General features: G+C 38.0%; 1 protein-coding gene across 13 annotated transcripts in view; it reads left to right on the top strand.

Annotated features, from left to right (window-relative positions):
- The window catches only part of PTPN13 (protein tyrosine phosphatase non-receptor type 13), a 227,929-nt gene extending 205,524 nt beyond the window's left edge, over nt 1-22,405 (top strand). For 12 of the 13 annotated variants that reach the window (XM_043572251.1, XM_043572248.1, XM_043572246.1 and 9 more), the window contains 8 exons: nt 6,309-6,364; nt 8,926-9,032; nt 10,534-10,682; nt 12,159-12,249; nt 15,042-15,379; nt 16,364-16,579; nt 18,801-18,863; nt 21,710-22,405. In XM_043572251.1, coding sequence (XP_043428186.1) covers nt 6,309-6,364; nt 8,926-9,032; nt 10,534-10,682; nt 12,159-12,249; nt 15,042-15,379; nt 16,364-16,579; nt 18,801-18,863; nt 21,710-21,805 — 1,116 coding nt within the window. In that variant the 3' untranslated portion in view covers nt 21,806-22,405. The remainder of the gene's footprint in view (nt 1-6,308; nt 6,365-8,925; nt 9,033-10,533; nt 10,683-12,158; nt 12,250-15,041; nt 15,380-16,363; nt 16,580-18,800; nt 18,864-21,709) is intronic. The other variant, XM_043572241.1, reaches the window with a different exon arrangement.
- The last annotated feature ends 386 nt before the right edge of the window (nt 22,406-22,791 follow it).

Raw genomic sequence — 22,791 nt, 5'->3', positions numbered from 1 at the left:
CCATTCGTCTGTCTCACCAGGGAAGAGACCCCTGGTGTCTCTTCCTTTTCTTATAAGGACACCAATCCTATTGGATTAGAGCCCCATCCTTATGACCTTATTTAGCCTTGATTACCTCCATAAAAACTGTCTCCAAGCAGTCATTTTGGGGTTAGGGCTTCAACCTGTGAATCTTGCGAGGGACACAATTCAGTCTATAACACAATCTATGCTTTAACAAGTTATAAAATATAATTAAATAAAATTTCATTCGCAATAGTTAAATAAAAGTATAGGCATAAATTCAACCCAAATGTACAAAACCTATATTATGAAAACTTTAAAACTCTACAAAGAAGCAGAAGAAATATTAAAGAGAAACATTTCTTATTCCTTAATAGAAAAGCCCAAAATTTAACTTCTCCCTAGATTTACCCATAAATTAATATGGTCCCATAAAATATTTCAACTTTTTTTTTAATATTTATTTATCTTGAGGAGGGGAGTACGAATGGGTAAGGTTAATAATGATGGGTAATGGGGCAGATAAAGATGGGTAAGGGGCAGAGAGAGGGGGAAAAGAGAGAATCCCAAGCAGTCTCACTCTGTCAGTGCAGAGCCCAATTCAGGGCTTAATCACATGAACCATGAGATCCTGATGCTGAGCCTAAATCAAGAGTCCAACACAACTATCTGAGCCACCTAGGAGCCCCTTCAACTTTTTTTTAATGAGAGGCAGACTAGCTTGGTAAAATGATTTTAAAGTTCACTTGGAAGAAATTAGGATGTAAAACTGTTCAGGACAAATCTAAAAATTAAGGTTTATGGAGGGAGAATATTCCTACCAATTATTAGTAAGTATCACGTAAGTTGTTCTACCACCAAAGTGTAGATAGATCCCGCAAATATACACGTTGAGAATTCAAGATGTTAAAGACCAAACCTTTTGGGACAGTCCATCCTTTAAATTTAATAAATTGACACTTGAATATATGGGACATCTGCTTCAGAAGAGATTTTGACTAATAGTAAACAAAACAAAGAAAGTGAAAAAACAAATTCAGGAAAGGAGAGAACAAAGTACTGAGATAAAAACATGAAGAGGTTATATTTGTATCAAACTCTAAATGTGTTAAAATCACTATGGAAATTATATTCATAAGCAGACAAATTCAAAAAAGACAAATATGACTAATCTCCATAGCTGAAAGGAAGACTAAGCCAGTATTCTGGAAACATTTTCTGTTTCATTTTATATTTCTAGAATGTTGCCTACATTTCAGTAGTTTTAAGAGTTACCTAGAATTTCTGAAAATATTTAGTTTTTCATAAGTATGCTTCTTTGGGACCACCCTAAACAAATTGTAGATTATTTATTGAACTGGCTCATAATAGTGTGTTCTACAACCCTGGAAGTTGTTTTGTTTTTGTTTCTTTAACTTTTATTATTGAAGTGTAGTTGAAATACAATTCTCTATTATTTTCAGTTATGCAACATAGTGATTTAACAATTCTATACATTATGCAATGCTTACCACAGTAAGTGTAGTTAATCACCTGTCATCCTTCAAAGTTATTACAATGTTATTGATTCTCTTTCCTGTGCTATACTTTTCATTTGGTGACATTTTTATAATTAATTAATTTATTTTAGGTAGCTCCATGCCCAGAATGGGGTTTGAATTCATGACCCCAAGATCAAGAGTCACATGCTCCACCAACTGAGCCAGTCAGGTGTCCCATGACATTTATTTCATAAAGTTTGTATCTCTTAATCCCCTTCGCTTATTTCACCTATCCCCTCAGCCCTGCCCCCGCCTGCCAACCACCAGTTTGTTCTCTGTATTTATGAGTCTGTTTCTGTATTTTGTTTGTCTATTTATTTTTTAGATTCCACATCTAAATGAAATCATATGGTATTTGTCTTTCTCTGACCTACTTCACTTAGCCTGATATCCTCCAGGTCCATCCATGTTGTCACAAATGGCAAGATCTCATTCTTTTTTATGGCTGAGTGATATTCCATTATGTATATATACCATATCTTCTTTATTTATCTATTGTTAGGCACTTAAATTGGTTCCATATCTTGGCTGATATAAGTAATGGCTGCAATAGGGGTGCTTGTCTGGCTCAGTTGGTAGAACATGCAAGTCTTGATCTCAGGGTCATGAGTTCAAGCCCCACACTGGGTGCAGAAATTACCAAAAAAAAAAAAAAAAAAAAAGCTTCAATAAACATCGAATTTGTGTTTTCATTTTCTTTGTGTAAATACCCGATAGGGAAATTACTTGGATTATATGTACAACCCTGAAAGTTTTAGGGTTTTAACCCTGAAGGTTTTCTCATGAGTCAAAAGTTAAGCTACTTTTGATATTATAAATGATATTATGATGATATTATAAATAGTATAGTATCACACACAGTCATTTGTCACTGTCTTGTAACTTGTCACTCTACACTTAACTACCTCTTAATGAAGTACTTCAGGCCAGTGTCTGAGCTTTATTTATGAATGAAGGAATGAATGCCAGTTATATACATAGTGTAAATCATCATCTAAAGTTTCAAAACTATTCACTTAGCTATTGCTGAACTCATTTGACCCTGATTAAGCTGGGGATAACAAGGTAAGAAGGTATATCAGGGTTTCTGTCCCGATTTGCTTGTATAGTCTAGTAGTCAATTTGGGAGCTGTACAATGTAAATAAGTACAATTTTTAAAACTATAGTAAAAACATGTCCTGATAAATGTTTATATGGAATCCAGAGAATGTTACAAAGAATTGTGGAATAATAGGGACTATACAGGAGTAGATGGGTATGGTTATTAAGGCTTCCGAGAGAATTAGCATTTTATTTATTTATTTTTTAATGTTTATTATTGAGAGAGAGAGACAGAGCACAAGTGAAAGAGGGACAGGCTCCAGGCTCTGAGCTGTCAGCACAGAGCCTGATGCGGGGCTCGAACCCACGGACCGTGAGATCATGACCTGAGCCAAAGTTTTAGCATTTTAAAGGTATTTGGTAGGTGAGAAGCAATAGGAAAGAGCATTCCATACTGAGGAACTGCTTAGCAAGGACATGAAGGTCTGGATCAGCCTGGGACATTCAGAGCACTAAATCATTGCAAGTAGGGTGTCATGTGGTATCTTGAAAGCTAAGACTGAAGAGATAGGGAGGGGTGAGTTGAGCAAGTGACTTAGATGTCATGGCAAGGAATTTGGTCTTTCTACACCTCTGGACAGGCAACTTTCCTGAGAGAGATAGAAACATGTCCCCCATTAGCTCAAAACATCTAAGATGGAGAGAAGAAAGGCATGGCCTCCTAAGACATGACATCATTGTACTGAAATACATCAACACACTTCCTATGTTGTTTCTAATCCTGGTTATTAATCAGAAAACAATAGAAACTTTCAGTGGCTTTCCATCACCTATACGATAATCATGCTTGACTGACTGTAGGATCCTGGCTTTATGGGCATTCGACTGATGTAGTCACACAGCCCTATGCTTAGAAGAGCTCCTCATGTGCTGTGCCATCATCTTTAAATTCTCAATTTTTTAACAAGATATCCCATATTTCCATTTGACAATGGGCACCACAAATGATACAGTTTGGTCTTGGACCCAGGTGATGATATCTCTACTCTTCAAGTTGCTGGATCTGGATTCTTTGAGCAATAGGATAACAAACCAACCTTCAGATGGGCTGGCCTTGGTAAAATCTAAGTCTTTTCCTTGAGGCAGTGCTGCAGCTGCCTTCTCTTCCAAGGAGCCTACAATCCAGAATGAGAAGAGAGACCGCAGGCCATCTCCTTAACCCAAACCTACCCCATACACAGGTGAACTTTGCAAAATAGTGGGAAATTTTTCTTTAAGTTTTTAAATTCCAGTTAGTTAACATACAGTGTAACATTAGTTTCAGGTGTATAGTTTAGAGCACTTCCATACAGTGCCCCTTAATCCCCATCACCTATTTAACCCATTCTTCCACCCACCTCCCCTCTGTAGTAAACCACAGAATTTCTTCTCTATAGTTAAGAGTCTGTTTCTTAGTTTGCCTCTCTGGTTTTTTCCCCATGATTGTTTGTTTTGTTTCTTAAATTCCACATATGAGTAAAATCGTATGGTATTTGTCTTTAACTTATTTCACTTGGCCTAATACTCTGTAGGTCTGTCCACATCCTTGTAAATGGCAACATTTCATCCTTTTCATGGCTGAGTAATATTCCAGTGTGTGTGTGTGTGTGTGTGTGTGTGTGTGTGTGTGTACACATACATATCTTCTTTATCCATTTATCAGTCAGTGGACATTTGGGCTCTTTTCATAATTTGGCTATTGTAGATAATGCTGCTATAAACATGGGGGTGCATGTGTCCCATCAAATTAGTATTTGTATGTCTTAGGGTTTAATTACCCAGTAGTGCAATTGCTGGATCATAGAATAGTTCTATTTTTAACTTTCTGAGTAACCTCCATACTCTTTTCCAGAGTGGCTGCACCAGTTACATTCCCACCAACAGTACAAAAGGGTTCCCCTTTCTCCACATCCTCACCAACATCTGTTGTTTCTTGTATTTTTCATTTTAGCCATTCTGACAGGAATAGTGGAAAATTGATATTGTTGTAGTATCACTATATTTTATTTCCAATTGGGCTTTATCTCACCATTTTCATATTAATAACATTTGACTCTTACAAAAGGCTTTATACTTTTCAAAAGTATCACACTCATGGTAGATTCTTAGACCAGTTTTATGATGGGAAATACAAAATCCAAATGACTTTACTTGGAAAAAAATCAACCCAGACTAAAATTATCAACTTGCAGAAACAGGTAACATCTAAGAAGCTTCCTTTTAGTTATCCGTGGATAAAAACAAGCTACATTTTTTTCTTCCTCCATAGAAATTCTGCATTTTCCTCAAATAAACTGAAGTTCATATCAGAATAACTTAATTATAAATACTTCTTAAGTCTAAAGGTCTATAACTGAAAGATCATATTAAAGATTATTTATATCTTGGGGCACCTGGGTGGCTCAGTCGGTTGGGCGTCTGACTTTAGCTCAGGTTATGGTCTCACGGTTCGTGGTTTCAAGCCCCACGTCAAGCTGTGTGCTGACAGCATGGAGCCTGGCGCCTACTTCGGTTTCTGTGACTCCCTCTCTCTCTGCCCCTTCCCCGCTCATGTTCTGTCTCTCTCTGTCTCTCAAAAATGAATACACATTTTTAAAAAAAGATTTTTTATATCTTTATTAAAGAAGTGAGACAACCTTCTGTGGCTCAGGCATAATAAGCACGTGTAGGCACACAGTGGTAACCAGACATGGTTCCTGCCCTTGTGGAGCTTATAGTCTAATGAGGAGGACAAGAGAATGATCAAATAAGCACCCAAGTAAACATGAAATTACAAGTTGTGATAAGGTCTATGAAGTTTAAAAAGAAAAGAAGTGGTGCCTGGGTGGCTCAGTTGGTTTGACGTCCGACTCTTGATTTCAGCTCAGGTCATGATCCCAGGGTCATGGGATTGAGCCCCACATCGGGCTCCATACTGAGCATGCAGCCTGCTTGGGATTCTTTCTCTCTCTCTCCCTCTGCCTCTCTCCCCACTCGTGCTCATGCTCTCTCTCTCTCTAAGAGAAAAAGAAAAAAAGTGCTACAAATAAAAGCAAATGGATTATGGAGGTAAACAGAGACCAGATAATTCAGGGTCTTGAAACAAAAGGACTGTCCCATTTGTTAAGATAATTTGTCCTAATAAAGACTGGAATGTAAGATTTATTAATCATCTAAGAATGAAACTTGTCATCTTCTGATTGTAGCAAACTGCACTTGCAGTATTTGGGTCTCTGAGACACCATACTCAGGTAAAGTATGAGCTGATTGGTCTATGTTCTCCACAGAAGGACCCATCACTTTAATAATAAAAGGGCAAGATAAGTTAACACACTGAAAATTACTAAGATTTTTCTGGAGAGCCCATTTTCAGATTTTCAAATTGAAGTAGTATAAGAATATGCATGCCTAATCATACTTCAGCTATACATCTTGTCTTCTCCTTACCTCTGTACCATTAATATCCCTTATGAGAAATGAAAAGCCAGTCAGTAAGTGGGACCAGCAAAACTCTTGGGCCACTGAAGATGCCTTAGCCACAGTTTGACATTAATTGAATGTCATATGTGTGTTTGTTATATGAGGATGGACATGACAGAAAATATAGGAAATAAGTAACAGAAACAAATTTAACACTGAGATTGTTTGATTTTTTTTTTTTTTTTACAATGGGCTAATGTAATTTTTATTTCTCTTTATTGTAGTCTATCAAAATGAATGGCTGTGAAGAATATTATGAAGAAAAAGTAAAAAGTGAAAGGTAAGAAAATAATCCCTTAAAGTATATAACAGGGGCACCAGGGTGGCTCCATCAGTTGAGCATCTGACTTTGGCTCAGGTCATGATGTCACAGTTCATGAGTTCGAGCCCCATGTCAGGCTCTGTACTGACAGCTCAGAGCCTGAAGCCTGCTTCAGATTTTGTGTCTCCCTCTCTCTCTCTGCCCCTCCCCCACACGTTCATTCCCCCTCCTTCTCTCTCTCTTTCTCTCTCTCTCTCTCAAAAATAAATAAACATTTTAAAAAATGAAAGTATAAAAATTCCATTGCTTTTTAGAAGTGCTCTGAGGTGGGGGTACCTGGCTGACCCAGTTGGTGGAGCATGTGACTATTGATCTCAGGGTCATGAGTTCAAACCCCACCCTGGGTGTAGAGATTACTTAAAAAATAAAATCTTTAAAAAAAAAAAAAAAAGGTGTTCTGAAGATTTTCATTTAGATGTTGCTTTTGAAATTAATTTATTCTTTTCCAATGAAATGAGAATGTTGACTAAATTATGGACCTATGGCTGAATATTAAGAATGCTTTTAAAATACCGTTATAAGGGTTCAGGTGGCATGTGACAATGTATTTGTTATAACATTCCTCCAAAAAATAGTATCCTTGACCATGGGGAAAAAATGAAAGAAAGTCTAAAAGGGAAAGTGCCAACAATGAGGAAAGTCTAGCAAATATCTGGGCCAGCTGCCAATAATTGTAAAGATACAAGCTCTGCCCTGTTAGGCAAGGGAAGGGGAGGAAGGAGGTCGGGGAAACTAGTATATCTAATTTATTTGAATGGCAGTTAGAAACACTATTAACATATAAATTTTATCTACATGTTACTAATTCTTGGATACGCTTTCTTTTTGATTTTAACATTTCTGAAATCATGAAGGGCCTTACAACCATCAATATAATTTCTTCCTTAATGTGAACAAAATAATAGTGTATCTTACAACGATGAGTGTCAAAGATTCAAAGAATTGTAGTACATAACCTTCAATCTAGCAATTTCATTTCTAAAAAATGGCTCCCACTACCACATGTGTGCAAAGACATTTCTACAAAAGTGTAATTGCAACATCATTTATACTTGTAAAAAAATAATTACACAAAATAAATTAGGGTATACGCCTACAAGCACCCATGAAACACTAAAGCAGCTAATCAAAGGAATGATAAAGGAGGGAATGCCTGACAGAAGGATCTCCAAACTATACCCTTGCAAACAAAATATATTTATTACATGACAAAAGCAACGTCACTGATGCAGAACTTGCAAATTAAATGTTAATTGCAACCCATAATTATCTGGAACAGAGGAAAACATTCACCATAAAAGCAACATAATTGCTGCCCCGTTATTGACGTTGTGGGACCATTGTACACGTCTTGTTTTAATGGTCTATACTAATGTCAGACAGATGTACTCTGTTTTGTTCCCCCTGAATATCATAAAATGCAAAAATGTGTTCAGCCTTTTACATTATGCTTTTTCATCTCGTTGCTAAACTTTTGTCCTGCCTGGATTCTCTTTTCTAGCCATCCACCCTACCAGCAAGATGGCATCTACTGTGTACCCCTAGAATAATGGGAACTTGTACTGTGTTTTATTACATTACTTGAGTGTCCTGATGCAGAAATGTCCCTCCAGCCTCCACTTGTAGCAAAAGACAGATGTGCATCAACAGAGACTTCTATAAATAAATTAAGACACATCCATATGGTACAATAATAGTAGGTAGCTGTTAAAAAGACACAGAGAGCTCTACTGACACAGTTGTAATTGGTTATCTGTGTTGAAGCGGGCAACAAACCACTTTCTCTATCTCCAAGGGACTCCTTCAATCTAACGTCCAAAGACAGGATTTGTTTGAAAATAAATTTTAGACTATATTAAACAATTCTGTACTTCAGTTTAATTTACGTCTACCAATAAATCTTAGGACTTGTAGGCTTGGGTTTTTCAAATCAGATCATCTGGTTTTTTGTTTTTTTAATTTTCTTAACATTTACTTATTTTTGAGAGACAGAGTATGAGCAGGGGAGGGGCAGAGAGAGAGGGAGACACAGAATCTGAAGCAGGCTTCAGGCTCTGACCTTTCAACACAGAGCCCAACGTGGGGCTCGAACTCACAAACTGCAAGATCATGACCTGAGCCAAAGTCAGATGCTTAACCGACTGAGCTACCCAGGTGCCCCCAGACTATCTGTTTTTAAATATCTTGATAATTGTACAGGAAATAAGGGTTCAAGGATATTCTTTTTTGAGAGAGAGAGAGAGAGCATGCATGCACACATGAGTGGGAGAGGGGCAGAAAGAGACAGAGAGAGAGAGAGAGAGAGTGAAGGAGAGAATCCCAAGAAGGCTCCACACTGTCAGCACAGAGCCCGATGCAGGGCTCAATCCCATGAACCATGAGATCATGAGCTGAGCTGAAACCAAGAGTCGGACACCTAACCGACTGAGCCACTTGGGTGTCCCTCAAGGATATAATAGTTAAATGCATTTGGGGGACAAAACTGAAGAAAATATTACAAACGTGTTTTGTTGTCATAGCTTGATTCAAAAGCCACAAGAAAGGAAGACTGATGGTGACAATGAAGTGGCCTGGGCAAGTGATGAATTGCCAATGGAAACAACAAACCTTGAGGATTCCAATAAAGGCAAGAATTTTATAAGCCATTTTTTTCATCAAAAGCAATGGATAAAAAAATAAGTGTTTGAAAATCACAGTTTTCAGAATACAGAGATATGCTATTTCTCTATATGTGTGCATTATTTGGTTCTGTACATTAAATGAAATTACATAGGCAAACATCAGCATTTAGTTCTCTAAATAGGTATTTGCACAGTTGGAGGCTAAAATTCTCAGTGGCTTGAAGTAAAACACACAAATAAATGTATAAATATGTTAATTGGAAACACAAAGTCACAGTTTTGCCAATCTGGAACGAGAAGTCAAGGAGTACATTTAATTTATAATAAAACAGGTAGAATCGCTCAAAGAGGGAAAATTATTACCCTTGAATCTCAACCTCATTTTTTAAAAGCGAGAGTCAATTGCTGTGTCTTGTTACTGCCTCTGTGACTTTATAACTGAGCCAGTAGAGAAATGAAGCTCTATTCAGTGTTGCATTTCTCTTTTTTTTATAGAAGGCAGTGTTACACTAATGCAACAAAAGACATGGTTTTGTAATTTGAAGTGTTAGTTGTTAAAGGAAATTAAAGTAGTTGAATGAACACCTTTTTGATTTATGTGGACTGTTAGTGTCCGTGATGGTGCTTTTGTCAAATCCCGTAGCCCACGCCCATCTCCAGTGTTTCAGCTCCCATTGCCTTTACGCTCAGTTCTGTAAAAGTTTACAACTACTTTCGAGGAGTGAATTCTGTGTTTACAACTAGCCTTCACCCCACCACATGTTCCATTTCTTGAGATATTGTACAGCCTCCTATGCCCTACAGAGCCTGGCATTGTTGTTATCTATGTAGTAACTGTCATCAGAATGCTTTAGTTAACTAATTTACAGGTATGTCTGCAAAGTTACACTTATGCAGACTATAGCAAGAACTCCCTCCTACTTTTTTCCAGGATAACAGTTGCTTTCTGATAGGAGTAGTTTCCACAGAGCAGGTACTAAATTAGATACATATCTCTTCTAAGACACTGACCCCAACGTTTCACTTGTATTGATAAAACTGTCAAATGCCAGAGATACTGGCACTGAGTACCAAGGGAGGGTAGAGAGAGGAGACATCAGTGTTTCTAATGCAATGTCCCATTATGAAGAATTTCTGAAGCATCCCACTTCATCTTTTCCCCATGTGCTTGGAAGCTAATTAAAGTGCAAAGCAATAAGAGGACTAGATACGTTCTCATCAAGAAAATAGTGCCATCTGAGTCAAGAGAAGCAAAAAAAAAAAAAAAAAATTCAAACTCTTCTAGAAACTGTAAGTACACAAGAGCCAAGGGCCTTGCCATGGCCAAGATTTTCCTATGTTGATTGTAGGTATCTGCCTACCTGTCCTATTGCCTTATTAATTCTAAAGACTCTTCCTTTGGTAAAAATAGAGGAGGTAAGAGCAGGCGCGAATCCGTTCCCTTATTGGCTAAATCAATTATGTGGGAATTTTTTTTTAAAACATCGACTGCTGTCTTCCTGTTAGACCATCCGTTTCTGACAAATGAGGAGCTTGCTGCAGTCCCCATCGTCAAAGTGCCCCCCTCCGGTAAATACACCGGTACCAAGTTGAAATCAGTCATTCGAATGTTGCGAGGTTTGTTAGATCAAGGGATTCCTTCTAAGGAGCTGGAGGTAAGTGGCTTCTGCCAGTGATTCTTTATCAAAGTTTTATATGCAAGGTTAGGAGAAATTTTGAAAAGGCCCATTACCTCACAACTCTACTTCCAACTACAAGCACCATCCTGTCCTATCTAGCAGGAAATTAATTTTTCCAGTTAGGATCCTAATAGTACTGGTTTAAAGAGATCTCTTTAGCTGCTTTGGAGCTTGATAAATCTCCCGAAAGATTACCCTTCCTGCCTCATAGTAGTGATAAAGAGGCTTTTTTTTTTTCAAGTTAAGTGTCAATTCCAACCATCCACTAAACTTCATAGTTAATACACTGTTGATGTAGTTCATTAGCAATAGTTTCTAGTTTAATACAGCTCCAGAAATATGCCCCTCAGTTCAAAGAGGCAATGGTTCAGAGCCCTTGCTCATGTCGTCTTGCTGGCAACATCCATATTTACCATGAGACAAAAGAGGAATGTAGCACCCCTGTGGTTTTGGGGTTTACCTGGCTCATCTCTCTCAAACCATATACTTGCTTTGCCTACTTCCTGAGCTTTTCATAACCATTGAAGTGAAAGGAGCTAACTTCTCCTGAGAGCTTCTGCAATGTGCTAGATGCTTTGTATTAAATACTCACAATAATGTAACTCCCATTAATAGATTTGGAAACAAGCTCACAATAGTTGAGGTATACTCTCCTCCATTTTGCAGAAATGATTTCTTTCTTTAAGGTTTAAATGTCACCATCCCACAGACCTGCCATCACAACCCTTTATAAAGTAAATCTTTATTTTTCTCTAACACAGTAGCTTATTAAGTTCTTGACACATATATCACAGTATGTTTACTTCTCTACTGCCTCTTTCGCCCAATGGTCTGAAAGCTCTAGGAGAACCAGAATCATATCTTCTTTCTTACTACTGTATTCCCAGCACTTATTACAGTGCCCTGCATCTAGTAGGCATTTTCAATATATATTTGTCAAATGGATGGATGGATGGATGGATGGATGGATGGATGGATGGATTAATGAGTGGATGAAAAGTGACAAAGAGTTGACTTTAAAACATAGGACTGTCTAACCACAACTCTACCATAAAGGTTATTCTATGACCCCACAGACAGTATTGTCAAAAAATTCTGCTCCATCTCATTTTTTAAGTGCAAGTTGTTTTTTTAAGTTGTTTTTTTCCCTAAAATATAATTATAGACCTTTTTAGACTGAAATGTAAAATTAAGATACAAAGTACAGCCTCACAAAATTAGTTGAGTGACTACAACATGTTAAAGATATTTGCAGAAATATATTTTAAATATCAGATTAATATTGGGATTTTAGGCTTGCTTATCTTGCCAGGACAGATCTATTTCTTAACATTCAGTGTCTGCCCTGATCAGTAGCCAGTTTTGCACCCTGTGTATTTAACGTATTTGCAATTATTACTGAATTCCTGCTTATTTCGACAAATTTAACTTTATTTCCATTTTTGCTTGCAGAATCTTCAAGAATTAAAACCTTTGGATCAGTGTCTAATTGGGCAAACTAAGGAAAACAGAAGAAAGAATCGATATAAAAATATACTTCCCTGTAAGTTCCAATTTGGCTTCAATTGTCTAATATAATTTGAACTGATTGAAAACTTTCATGCTAGTTTACCTATTTCTCACATAAGTGTGTGTGCACACACACAAGCACATATTCAGAGATTTACATAAGTAACAAATACATTTAGATATAGAATGTGAATTCCTTTTCAAATCATCTATGATATACTGAAAATCACACTGAGGAATCTTAAATATTTCTTCAGACATTTGTGAGTTTTTACAGCATAGTATTAGAAATTAATCAGTGATGTCAAATCAGTAATTTTAAAGCCTTCTTGAAAATATGAAATCAACTTCTGGATGAGTGGTTTCTTAGTTCATGTGTCATGCCAACATCTATTTATTCCACTCACTTTATGGTAGAGAAACGTCTCTGATATATGTGCATGTGGCTGCAGTGGTACCAACGGTGGTACTACCAGGTTGCATTATAGTTTGAACTGTTTCAGATACAGGAAGGAAAAAAGCAGTTCCTTTTTACCCACATTTTACCCATTCCACCAATCAACATGTGATTTTTTAAATTATATCTGTTTGTAGCCAAAATATCAATGTCTAGCAACTTTTTGTTTTCTTTAGCCACTTCTCATAGTAATGATCAGCCACATATCTATGTATTAGCACATTGGATTCCATCATGTGTGACACAATGAGCCTATCCTCAAGGAAGTCATAAATTCAAAGACCCGTAACGGAGCCAAGAGTGACAAATCATGCAATAAATAATAGCTGAATTTTCTCAACCCAAGACAGAAGACACAAAATTTATTTTGGCAAACTTCCTGCGAAAAGTGAATCTTAACATCTTAAAAATTAAATTGAGGGGTGCCTGAGTGGCACAGTCAGTTGGGCATCTGACTCTTGATTTACAGGTCATTATTTCTTTGTGGGATTGAGCCCCACGTCAGGCTCTGCACTGACAGTGTGGAGCCTGCTTGGGATTCTCTCTCTCCCTCTCTTTCTGCATATCCCCCACTCATGTGAACACCTGCTTTCTCTCAAAATAAACTTAAATAAGTAAACAAATAAATAAACATGAAATCGATAATTGTTCAGTATAAAGTAGGTGGGAATTATTTCAGGCAAAAAGAAAAAGAAATGGTCAGACTAGTATCTTAAAATCAAATGGAGTAAGCCATGAATCTAAAACTACTGGGTGGATTTATTGCCATGAGTTATGATGTAAAAGTCAAGTAATTGAAGGGCAATTGATGGAGGATTTTGAAACCTATTAATAAAGTCATAATTTGATAATCCTAGAAATTACCAGTTAATTATAAATGTTTTAAGTAGAAATGGCTTCTGATGTGTAAGTACATACAAATTAATTATCTTGGATAAGATGGCTTACATATACTTTCACTGGTTTGAAAATTTATATTCTGACTATGAAATTACCATCAGATAAAGACAAGAGCCTACATACCTGGAGAATAAAGTGAGCTACCTTTGGATTTATTGTGTTTATAGTTGGCTGCTGATTTAAAAGAACATAATTTAATTAGATGAGCAAGAGGTAATTATGCCAATTATAATAAGTACTTTAGTAAACTCACTATAATATTAATATTTGTTTTATGAAATAATCTTTTGGCATTGTCATTCATTAAATTCAGTCTTATTGTCATCATTAAGATAAGGACGGATAAGAAATAGTAAAGTTAAGTTTGTTTCTCTAGGAACTTGTTAAGAAGTTCTAAACGTATTAATTTATAAATTTCAGTTTTTCAGCCAAATCTGTGTAAATAATATCTAATTGTCTGTCAAACTCATTGAGTTGACATCTTAGATATATTTGTAATGAGTGAAATGGGTAAATATAAAATGATTTGGCTATACTACAATTTGAAAATATGCTTTTTTTTTTTTTCAACGTTTATTTATTTTTGGGACAGAGAGAGACAGAGCATGAACGGGGGAGGGGCAGAGAGAGAGGGAGACACAGAATCGGAAACAGGCTCCAGGCTCTGAGCCATCAGCCCAGGGCCCGACGCGGGGCTCGAACTCATGGACCGCGAGATCGTGACCTGGCTGAAGTCGGACGACACTTAACCAACTGTGCCACCCAGGCGCCCCAAATATGCTTTTATTAAAATGTGTTTGTGATTTCATTTATGGCTCTGAGGAATTTCTCATAATCTTTGAGTGACCCTGTTTGTAAGGCTCTTGTTTAAAAATGCATGATACAGGGGTGCCTGGGTGGCTCAGTCAGTTAAGTGTCGGACTCATGATCTTATGGCTCATGAGATCGAGCCCGTGTTGGGCTCTAAGCTGACAGTATAGAGCCTGCTTGGAATTCTTTCTCTCCTCTCTTTCTGACCCTCTCCCACTTGAGCTTGCAAGCATACACAGTCTATCTCTCTTCAAATAATTTTAAAATCTTAAAAAAAAAAAGAAAATAGAACAAATTATTTAAAAAATAGAGTGGCTCAGTTAGTTAAGCATCTGACTCTTGATTACTGCTCAGGTCATGAGCTCATGGTTGGTGAGTTTAATCTCTGCATTGAGCTCTGTGTTGACAGTGTGAAGTCTGCTTGGGCTTCTTTCTTCCTCTCTGCCACTCCCCCACTTGTGTGCTCTGTCACTGTCTTGCGCTCTCTCTCTCTCTCAAAATAAATAAACTGAAAGAAAGAAAGAAAGAAAGAAAGAAAGAAAGAAAGAAAGAAAGAAAGAAAAAGGGAGGGAGGGAGGGAGGGAGGGAGGAAAGAAGGAAGGAAAAGAAAGAAAAATGCATGATACAGATGGCTCTGTTTTGTGGTGGAAAATTCACAGATGATGCTACAAGAGTGCCTCTTGGAAATGAAGGTGGATATATCAACGCCAGCTTCATTAAGATACCAGTGGGAAAAGAAGAGTTTGTTTACATTGCCTGCCAAGGACCTCTCCCTACAACTGTTGGAGATTTCTGGCAGATGATTTGGGAACAAAAATCCACAGTGATAGCCATGATGACCCAAGAAGTAGAAGGGGAAAAAATCAAATGCCAGCGCTATTGGCCTAATATCCTGGGCAAAACGACAATGGTCAGTGACAGGCTTCGGCTGGCTCTTGTGAGAATGCAGCAGCTGAAGGGCTTTGTCGTCAGGGCAATGTCCCTAGAAGATATTCAGGTAAGCAAATTAAATCTTTCCATCTCCCAAGGCTTATCTCCTACTTGGAATGTAGGCCTAGATGCTTTCTTTGATAGCATCAGTGTATTCCTAAATGAAAGCCAGCAACTTCTGGGTTCCCATTTCAGTGGCACTAATGTCACCCATTATTTTTTATCTAATGTAAACTTACATGTGACCCTCTTCATGACTTCTACCAAGCCGTTTCCTCCAGTATGAACTGTATTAGAATGAAAATGAGAACACAGGACTCTTAAGGTGACCATCTATCCTCCTTTGCGTAGTGATAACAACAAAATGGCTCGAAGCTATGTGCTGGAAATGTTTTGGTTTTTTTTTAAGGTCAAACCTCTCAGTAGAGTGACTGAAACTTTTAAAAAAATCTCTAAGTATCAAGTGCTCCCCCATAAACAACATATTTAGTTTACTTGCTAATGAGGAAATACTAATGTTGATGGTGCTGTGGAAAAAACCCTAAAAGAGTTGACCAAGCCATAGGGATGGGGGAGGATAGATTTCAGTCAGAAAGAGCAAGTGCAGAGGCCCTAGGCTTGAACTGTGCCTTAGTGTTTTTAAAGAGCCGCAAAGAGGTCTCTGTGGCCACGAGGAGCAGGTTAGGTCTGAGAGTAGCTGGGCCAAATTTTGTAAGGCAATTAAGCCATTGCAATGACTTTGCTTTTATGCAGAGTGAGTTAAAAGTGCAGTCATTTAGAAAAGATTGTTATTCACATCAAAATGTAATTTGCTTTTAGGATTTCCAAAAAGTAGTTTTTACCAGTATTTAAAATGTGGATTTAGCAACCTCCTTGATAAATACCCTCCATGTGTTGTTTGATAGAGTCTTTTTGTCTCTTTCACCTTTCCTTTCATCCAATCCAATGGGCAAGTCAAAATTTGAAAGAACAGTATATTATTAAGAATTAAAACTTACGTGTGAACAATACAGTATGCCTTTATCTATTTTCTTTTGTTGTACAATTTCAGACAGGAGAGACGCGACATATTTCTCATCTGAATTTCACTGCCTGGCCAGACCACGATACACCTTCTCAGCCAGACGACTTGCTCACTTTTATCTCTTACATGAGACACATTCACAAATCGGGCCCAATTATCACACACTGCAGCGCTGGCATTGGACGTTCAGGGACCCTGATATGCATAGATGTGGTTTTAGGATTAATCAGTCAAGATCTTGACGTGAGTACAAGATATAGGCTGAACTAGGCCACCTGAGTGGCTCAGTTTGTTAAGCATCTGACTCTTGATTTCAGCTCAGGTCTCATGGTCATGATTTTACAGTCATGAGATCAAGCCCCACGTCAGGCTCTGCACTGGGTGTGGAGCCTACTTAAGATTCTCTCTCTCTCTCTCTCTCTCTCTCTCTCTCTCTTTCTCTCTCTTTCTCCCTCTGCCCTTTCCTCACTTGTGCTCACTCTGTCTCTCTCTGAAAAAAAAAAAAAAAAAGTTATAGGCTGAACTAGCATTTGACCAGAACTAATGGTAAAATCTAATTTTTAATAGTGTGCTATAATCTTGGAATTTTTTATTTAGCAGTTTCTATAAATCTCTCAATTTTCTTACTTCATCAAATTATAATTTAGTAAATGTTGTTCAAAACTACCCAGATCATAATCAAGAAGAAATAATACTTCAAATTTATATTTGATTTTTTGTTTTGTTGTTGTTGTATTTTTATTTTTTATTTATTTTTTGGGAGAGCGCAAGCAGGGGAGGGGCAGAGAGAGAGGGACAGAGGATCTGAAGTGGGCCTAGCACTGACAGGCTGACAGCAGTGAGCCCAGTACAGGGCTTGAACTCATGATTCATGAGATCATGACCTGAGCTGAAGGTCGCTCAGCTGACTGAGCCACCCAGGTGCCCCAAATTTATATTTGTTTTACTGGTTTTAACTGTGCTCAAAAGTCCCTTATGCACTATTGCATATTACTCTTTATAGTCTGTAGGCTTGTATAAGATAAAGTCAGTGTCACCATCACACTTAGGAATAGAAATATTGAAGCACTGGGGCTGGTTCAGTTGGTAGAGCAAGCAACTCTTTATCTTGGGGTCCTAAGTTCAAGCCTCACATTGAGTTCGAGCTTACTTTATATATATATATATATATATATATATATATATACACACATATACATATATATATGTATATATATATACATATATATATACACATATACATATATATATGTATATATATATATATATGTATATATATGCACAAAAGAAAGTATATTGGGGCACCTGAGTGGCTCAGTCGGTTAAGCATCCAACTTCGACTCAGGTCATGATCTCTCAGTTCATGAGTTTGAGCCCTGCGTCAGGGTCTGTGCTGACAGCTCAGAGCCTGGAGCCTGCTTCAGATTCTGTGTCTCCCACTCTCTCTGCCCCTCCCCTACTCTCTCTCTCTCTCTCAAAAATAAACATTAAAAAAACAATTTTTTAAAAAAAGACATATTCTTTTTTTGTTACTGTTACCTGTAGGTGGAAAATGTATACTTTGTTACTATACAAATTGATGCTAGTCACTAAACAATTACTTCTACTTTAAAAAAAATTACTCAGTAAACAAAATTACTGATTACAATCTTATTAAAATTAAATTAGTATAAACCTTACTTACAATGTTAGAACATCTTACTGTATATAAGCAATTAAAATCATCATGTCTTAAAGAATTTTGGTTAAAAGCAGTTCTGTCTTGCTCTTCACACAGTATTGTATCTACCATTAATGATTTAAGTGGAACAAAACAAAACAGTCTATTTCTCCCTTGTTTCAAACTGCTAACATCAGTGAAAATAAAAAGATCAGGAATTTCATTCTGAAAAGCAAACTGCAGGAAAAATAGCTTGCCTTGTGTTTTTTTAAGGGTGATATGAGGGGGCACCTGAGTGGCTCAGTCAGTTCAAGCATCCGATTTTGACTCAGGTCATGATCTCACGGTTTGTGGATTCAAGCCCCGCATCAGGCTCTGTGCTGACAGCTGAGAGCCTGGAGCCTGCTTCAGATTCTGTGTCTCCCTCTCTCTCTCTCTCTCTGTCCCTTCTTCATTTGTGCTGTCTCTCAGTCTCTCTCAAAAATAAATAAATAAACTCAAAAAAAATTTTTTTTAATAAAATAAATGGTGATATTAGAAATAAGTCAAATTCCAGAGGGAAGACAATTTCTGTTTGGGACTTTCAAGTAAAACAACTTCCCCTAATTCTTACAAAGACCATAAATAAAATTATGAAATGATGGCAGAGTTAGTCCATTGACTTTTGTCTGGAACAATTTCCCAAAGCTGCTATAAGGGGAAGGAGAATGAGATATAGAAATCTATAGAAGTCCTTCCCCTGTGAACCTTTGGGGTTCAGATTTGGTGACACTTTCTCTAACGGATAGCCATTTCCTTTGGCAGTTTGACATCTCTGACCTCGTGCGCTGCATGAGACTGCAAAGACATGGGATGGTTCAGACAGAGGTGAGTCTTGGTGTCTTCTAATTAGGATTTTCATGAGGATTCGGATCTTTTCAGAGTTCTGGTTAAACCATTTCTCTTCTTAATGGGCCTTCACATTATTCCTTAAAACCAAACATCTGCGGTAGTGAGGGACTGTTTTTTTTTTCTTTAATCATGAGGACTAATTCAGAAAAAAATGAAAATATTTAAATTTTGCCTTTTAATTTTTTTTTTAATGAAGAAAAAGGGAGTGCCTGGGTGGCTTAGTCGGTTGAGCATCCAACTCTTGATTCTTCTTGGGTTGAGATCCCAAGATGCAGGGATCGAGCCCTGCATCTGGTTCCATGCTGAACATGGAGGCTGCTTGGGCTTCTCTCTCTCTCTCTATCTCTCTCTCTCTCTCGCTCTCTCTCTCGCTCTCTCACTCTCTCCCCCTCTCCTCCCTCCCTCCCCATTTTTCCCCCCCCCCCCCCCCCCCCCCCCCCCCCCCCCCTTCCCCCCCCCCCCCCCCCCCCCCCCCCCCCGTCTCTAAAAAATAAGAAAAGGGGCGCCTGGTGGCTCAATTGGTTAAGCATCCAACTTCAGCTCAGGTCATGATCTCATAGCTCGTGGGTTCAAACCCCATGTCGGGCTCTGTGATAACATCTCAGAGCCTGGAACCTGGTTCGGATTCTGTGTCTCCCTCTCTCTCTGCCCCACCCCCACTCATGTTCTGTCTCTCTCCACCTCTTAAAAATAAGTAAACATTAAAATAAATATTTTTAATAAAAATACTTTTTTTTTTTAGTTTTTTAAAAATGAGTGCATCTGCACTGCAAAGAACAGGGGGGCATGTTGGGGCAACAATTGGGGATGGTACCAAATAGCATATAATTAGTGGCATTCTTTCCCCGTTTCCAACTTAAAGATGTTAATGGTAACATTCTTGCTGCAGAAATTCCCCAAGAGGGAATGGATTCAGCAGCACTGAGCAGAAGGCCAGAAGGCAGGCTGGAGTTGCTTAGCTTGGACGAGGCACTCTTGCGGGAGAGTGAATGTGTGGATCTGTATCTCCTGTTTTGATCATGTTCATTTCAAACCATGATAACAAACCATGGGTTATATCACCCACTGACCTACAGACTTGTATCTTTTCAAGAACTGCATTATGTAGATTATCTGTCTGTTCTGAGCAGTTCCACTATTCTTATTGTTTGTATTGTGGGGAGGGATATGGAAGCTTTTTATATGTCTGTAAGTTCACATTTCTCTTCCTCGTGAAGAATATAAAAGTTTATGACTATCTTTAAAATTAAAGTTTGCCTGCCTTCCATTCATGTACACTTTTAATTCAAGTTAAATCTCCTAAATATTAAGCTGATACACATTTTTTAGGTAAAGAGAACCTACTGATCTGAATAAGTTCTTTATACCCAGGAAATTCATTCATTCAACAGACACTTATTTACTGAGTGTCTGCTGTGGACCAGGCATGCTTCTAGGTACTTGGAGCACATCTGTGAATGACACAAAGATCCCTGCTAGAATAGCAAAGATCTTCTCATGGGGTGGTGAGGAGGAAGACAGATATTAGGCACACTAAGTTATCTAAGATCTTTGAAAGCAATAAGTACTTTAGAGGGGAAAAAAAATAGATCAGGGCAAAGAGGAAGCATGGTGGCAGGCTGGGAGAGGTACTTTCAATAGGGTGGCAGCACTGAGAAAGTGACACTGGAGCCAAGATCTGAAGGAAGGGCAGTGTGGGTCATTGGCTGTGTGACAGTAAGAGCATTTCAGGCAGACAGAACCACCCATGTGGAGATCTGAGGCAGGAGCAGGTCTTGCGTGTTTAAACATGGCCATGGCTGGTGTGGCTGAGGTGGAAAAGGGAAGTGACAGGACCAGAGCCTGGGCTTTCTTCTGAGTGATGTGGACTGACCTGATCTGAGTCACATTTTAAAGGTCCTCTCTGGCTACTGTGCTAAAACAATACAGGATTTGGGGAGGAGGCTGCAGGGTTAGAAGCAGGTAGGTCCATTAGGTGGCAGGTGTGGTGCAGACTGGAGTGGTGGATACAGGTGGATATAGGGGGAAGGGGGCATCATGGGAAGTAGGTTTGCTAACAGTTTGTTTCTGGCGTACGAGAAAGTCAAAGATGAACTTGTGCAAATGTGGGAAAGTCAAAATACAGATAAGCAAAAAGGAAACGAAAGGGTTACTTGTATTCCTACTCTCCAGAATTGTCAACATTTTAGGGAACGTTCTTACATTCTTTAGTCCAAACAAGTGCACAGGCATGACTGCTTTGAATGAGTTTCAACTGTAGTTGTTTTATTGCTTTCCATTTAGTATATCGTGAATTAATTCTTTGTATAACAAGAAAACTCAGATCACTGCACCATCAACTAAACAGAGAGTAATTTCACCAAAAAAAAAAAAAAAGTTAATTTTGAAAGACTTTGATTCTTTGATTTCCATATTCTTTTGTTCCAGATATTTAAAGAAAATTATTTTGTATGGTGTCTTGGGTTTTGACATTTCAGAACATCAAGATGAGCTCAATAAACTCTACAGGAAATTCTGTAGGAAGTTTATTTTTCCCTTATAAAAGCAAATCATAAATATTACCAAAACATAAAAGTGGAGTACCACAGACAATTTCGGTTGGGACTCTGGGATATTTCCACCCCCAAGGCTTTTCCCCTCCTTGTTTTGTCCATCCAGTTTCAGCTTCTTATAATTTTTATGATACTGCACAACTCTATGTCCTGCGTCTTAATAGTAACTATAACAAAATTCTCCATATTTCCAAAATTACTCATGACGTATCTATTTCACATTATAAATCTAGAATCTGTCTCTTTTTTTTTTTTCTCTTTTGGCCATAGGATCAGTATATTTTCTGCTATCAGGTCATCCTTTATGTTCTGACGCGTCTTCAAGCTAAAGAAGAGCAAACAGAACAGCCACAGCTTCTGAAATAACAGGAAAAGATCAGCCTTCTGGATGCTTCTTCATCTCTGCCCCCGACCTCCAACAGAGTTTCCTGCTCCCTGTTTAAAATAATGATCACAGGGCCGCAAGTCCATACAACATTATTATGCTTATTCTCCTCTACCTTAGAGGGGCATTCTTCACAACAACGATGGTGAAATGCTGTATTTTTACAGCTACTTCAACCTGTGATGATAATTTAAAATTTTTTAGCACTAACTGAACAATGCAGATCTTAGCGATGATTAAGGCAGCCTTTGATTATAGTTGACATTGTTACAAAGACACACACACCAAGTCTATTTTTAATGCACCAATCTTGTTGATAGCAAAATTCTTTTCCAGTATTTTAATAGAGTTATTTTATAGGAGATACTTGAAACCAGTATTTAAGCTTTAAATGACAGTAATATTGGAATAGAAAAACGTAGCAAATGTTTACTGTATCAGTTTCTGATGTTTACTATATAGAATTTCCTATAATATATTTATATACTTTTTCATGAAAATGGAGTTATCAGATACATTTGTAACTGCATTATCTGTTACGCTTCATCTCACTCTGTAAATAAAAATACATCTTAAAAATATGAGCAAGCCAAAGTGTGTGTGGACAAATTCAACATTTTCAGTGTGTTATTTCTTAACACCCAGGCACTGGGGAGACAAGAACTTCTGGACCCCAACTTCCCATCTCCCCACCTTGGCCCCAGGCGTGCCGGCCCCAGGGACCAAGAGTGGTGTTAGAAACCCTGCTGGATCTTCATCAGGGTCTGACGTGAGGGTCCGTGTCCTGACCGACTGTAGCTAAGACATTCAGTCTCCCTTCCTTCCGCCTCGCCGTGAGTGGTGCCAGCTTACTGTGCCTCATACATAAATCAGAATACTTTCAAGTTCTAATTGTGGTAAAACTCAGAATATCTGAGCTGACAAGGGGTAATCAAGGAAAACAATATCACATTTCCTGGGAGGTTAT

Source organism: Prionailurus bengalensis, chromosome B1 (genome assembly GCF_016509475.1).
Source record: "Prionailurus bengalensis isolate Pbe53 chromosome B1, Fcat_Pben_1.1_paternal_pri, whole genome shotgun sequence".
In the NCBI taxonomy this organism is placed as follows: domain Eukaryota; kingdom Metazoa; phylum Chordata; class Mammalia; order Carnivora; family Felidae; genus Prionailurus; species Prionailurus bengalensis.
The sequence above is the reverse complement of the archived record's forward strand: the minus strand, read 5'-3'. Positions and strand labels throughout refer to the sequence as shown.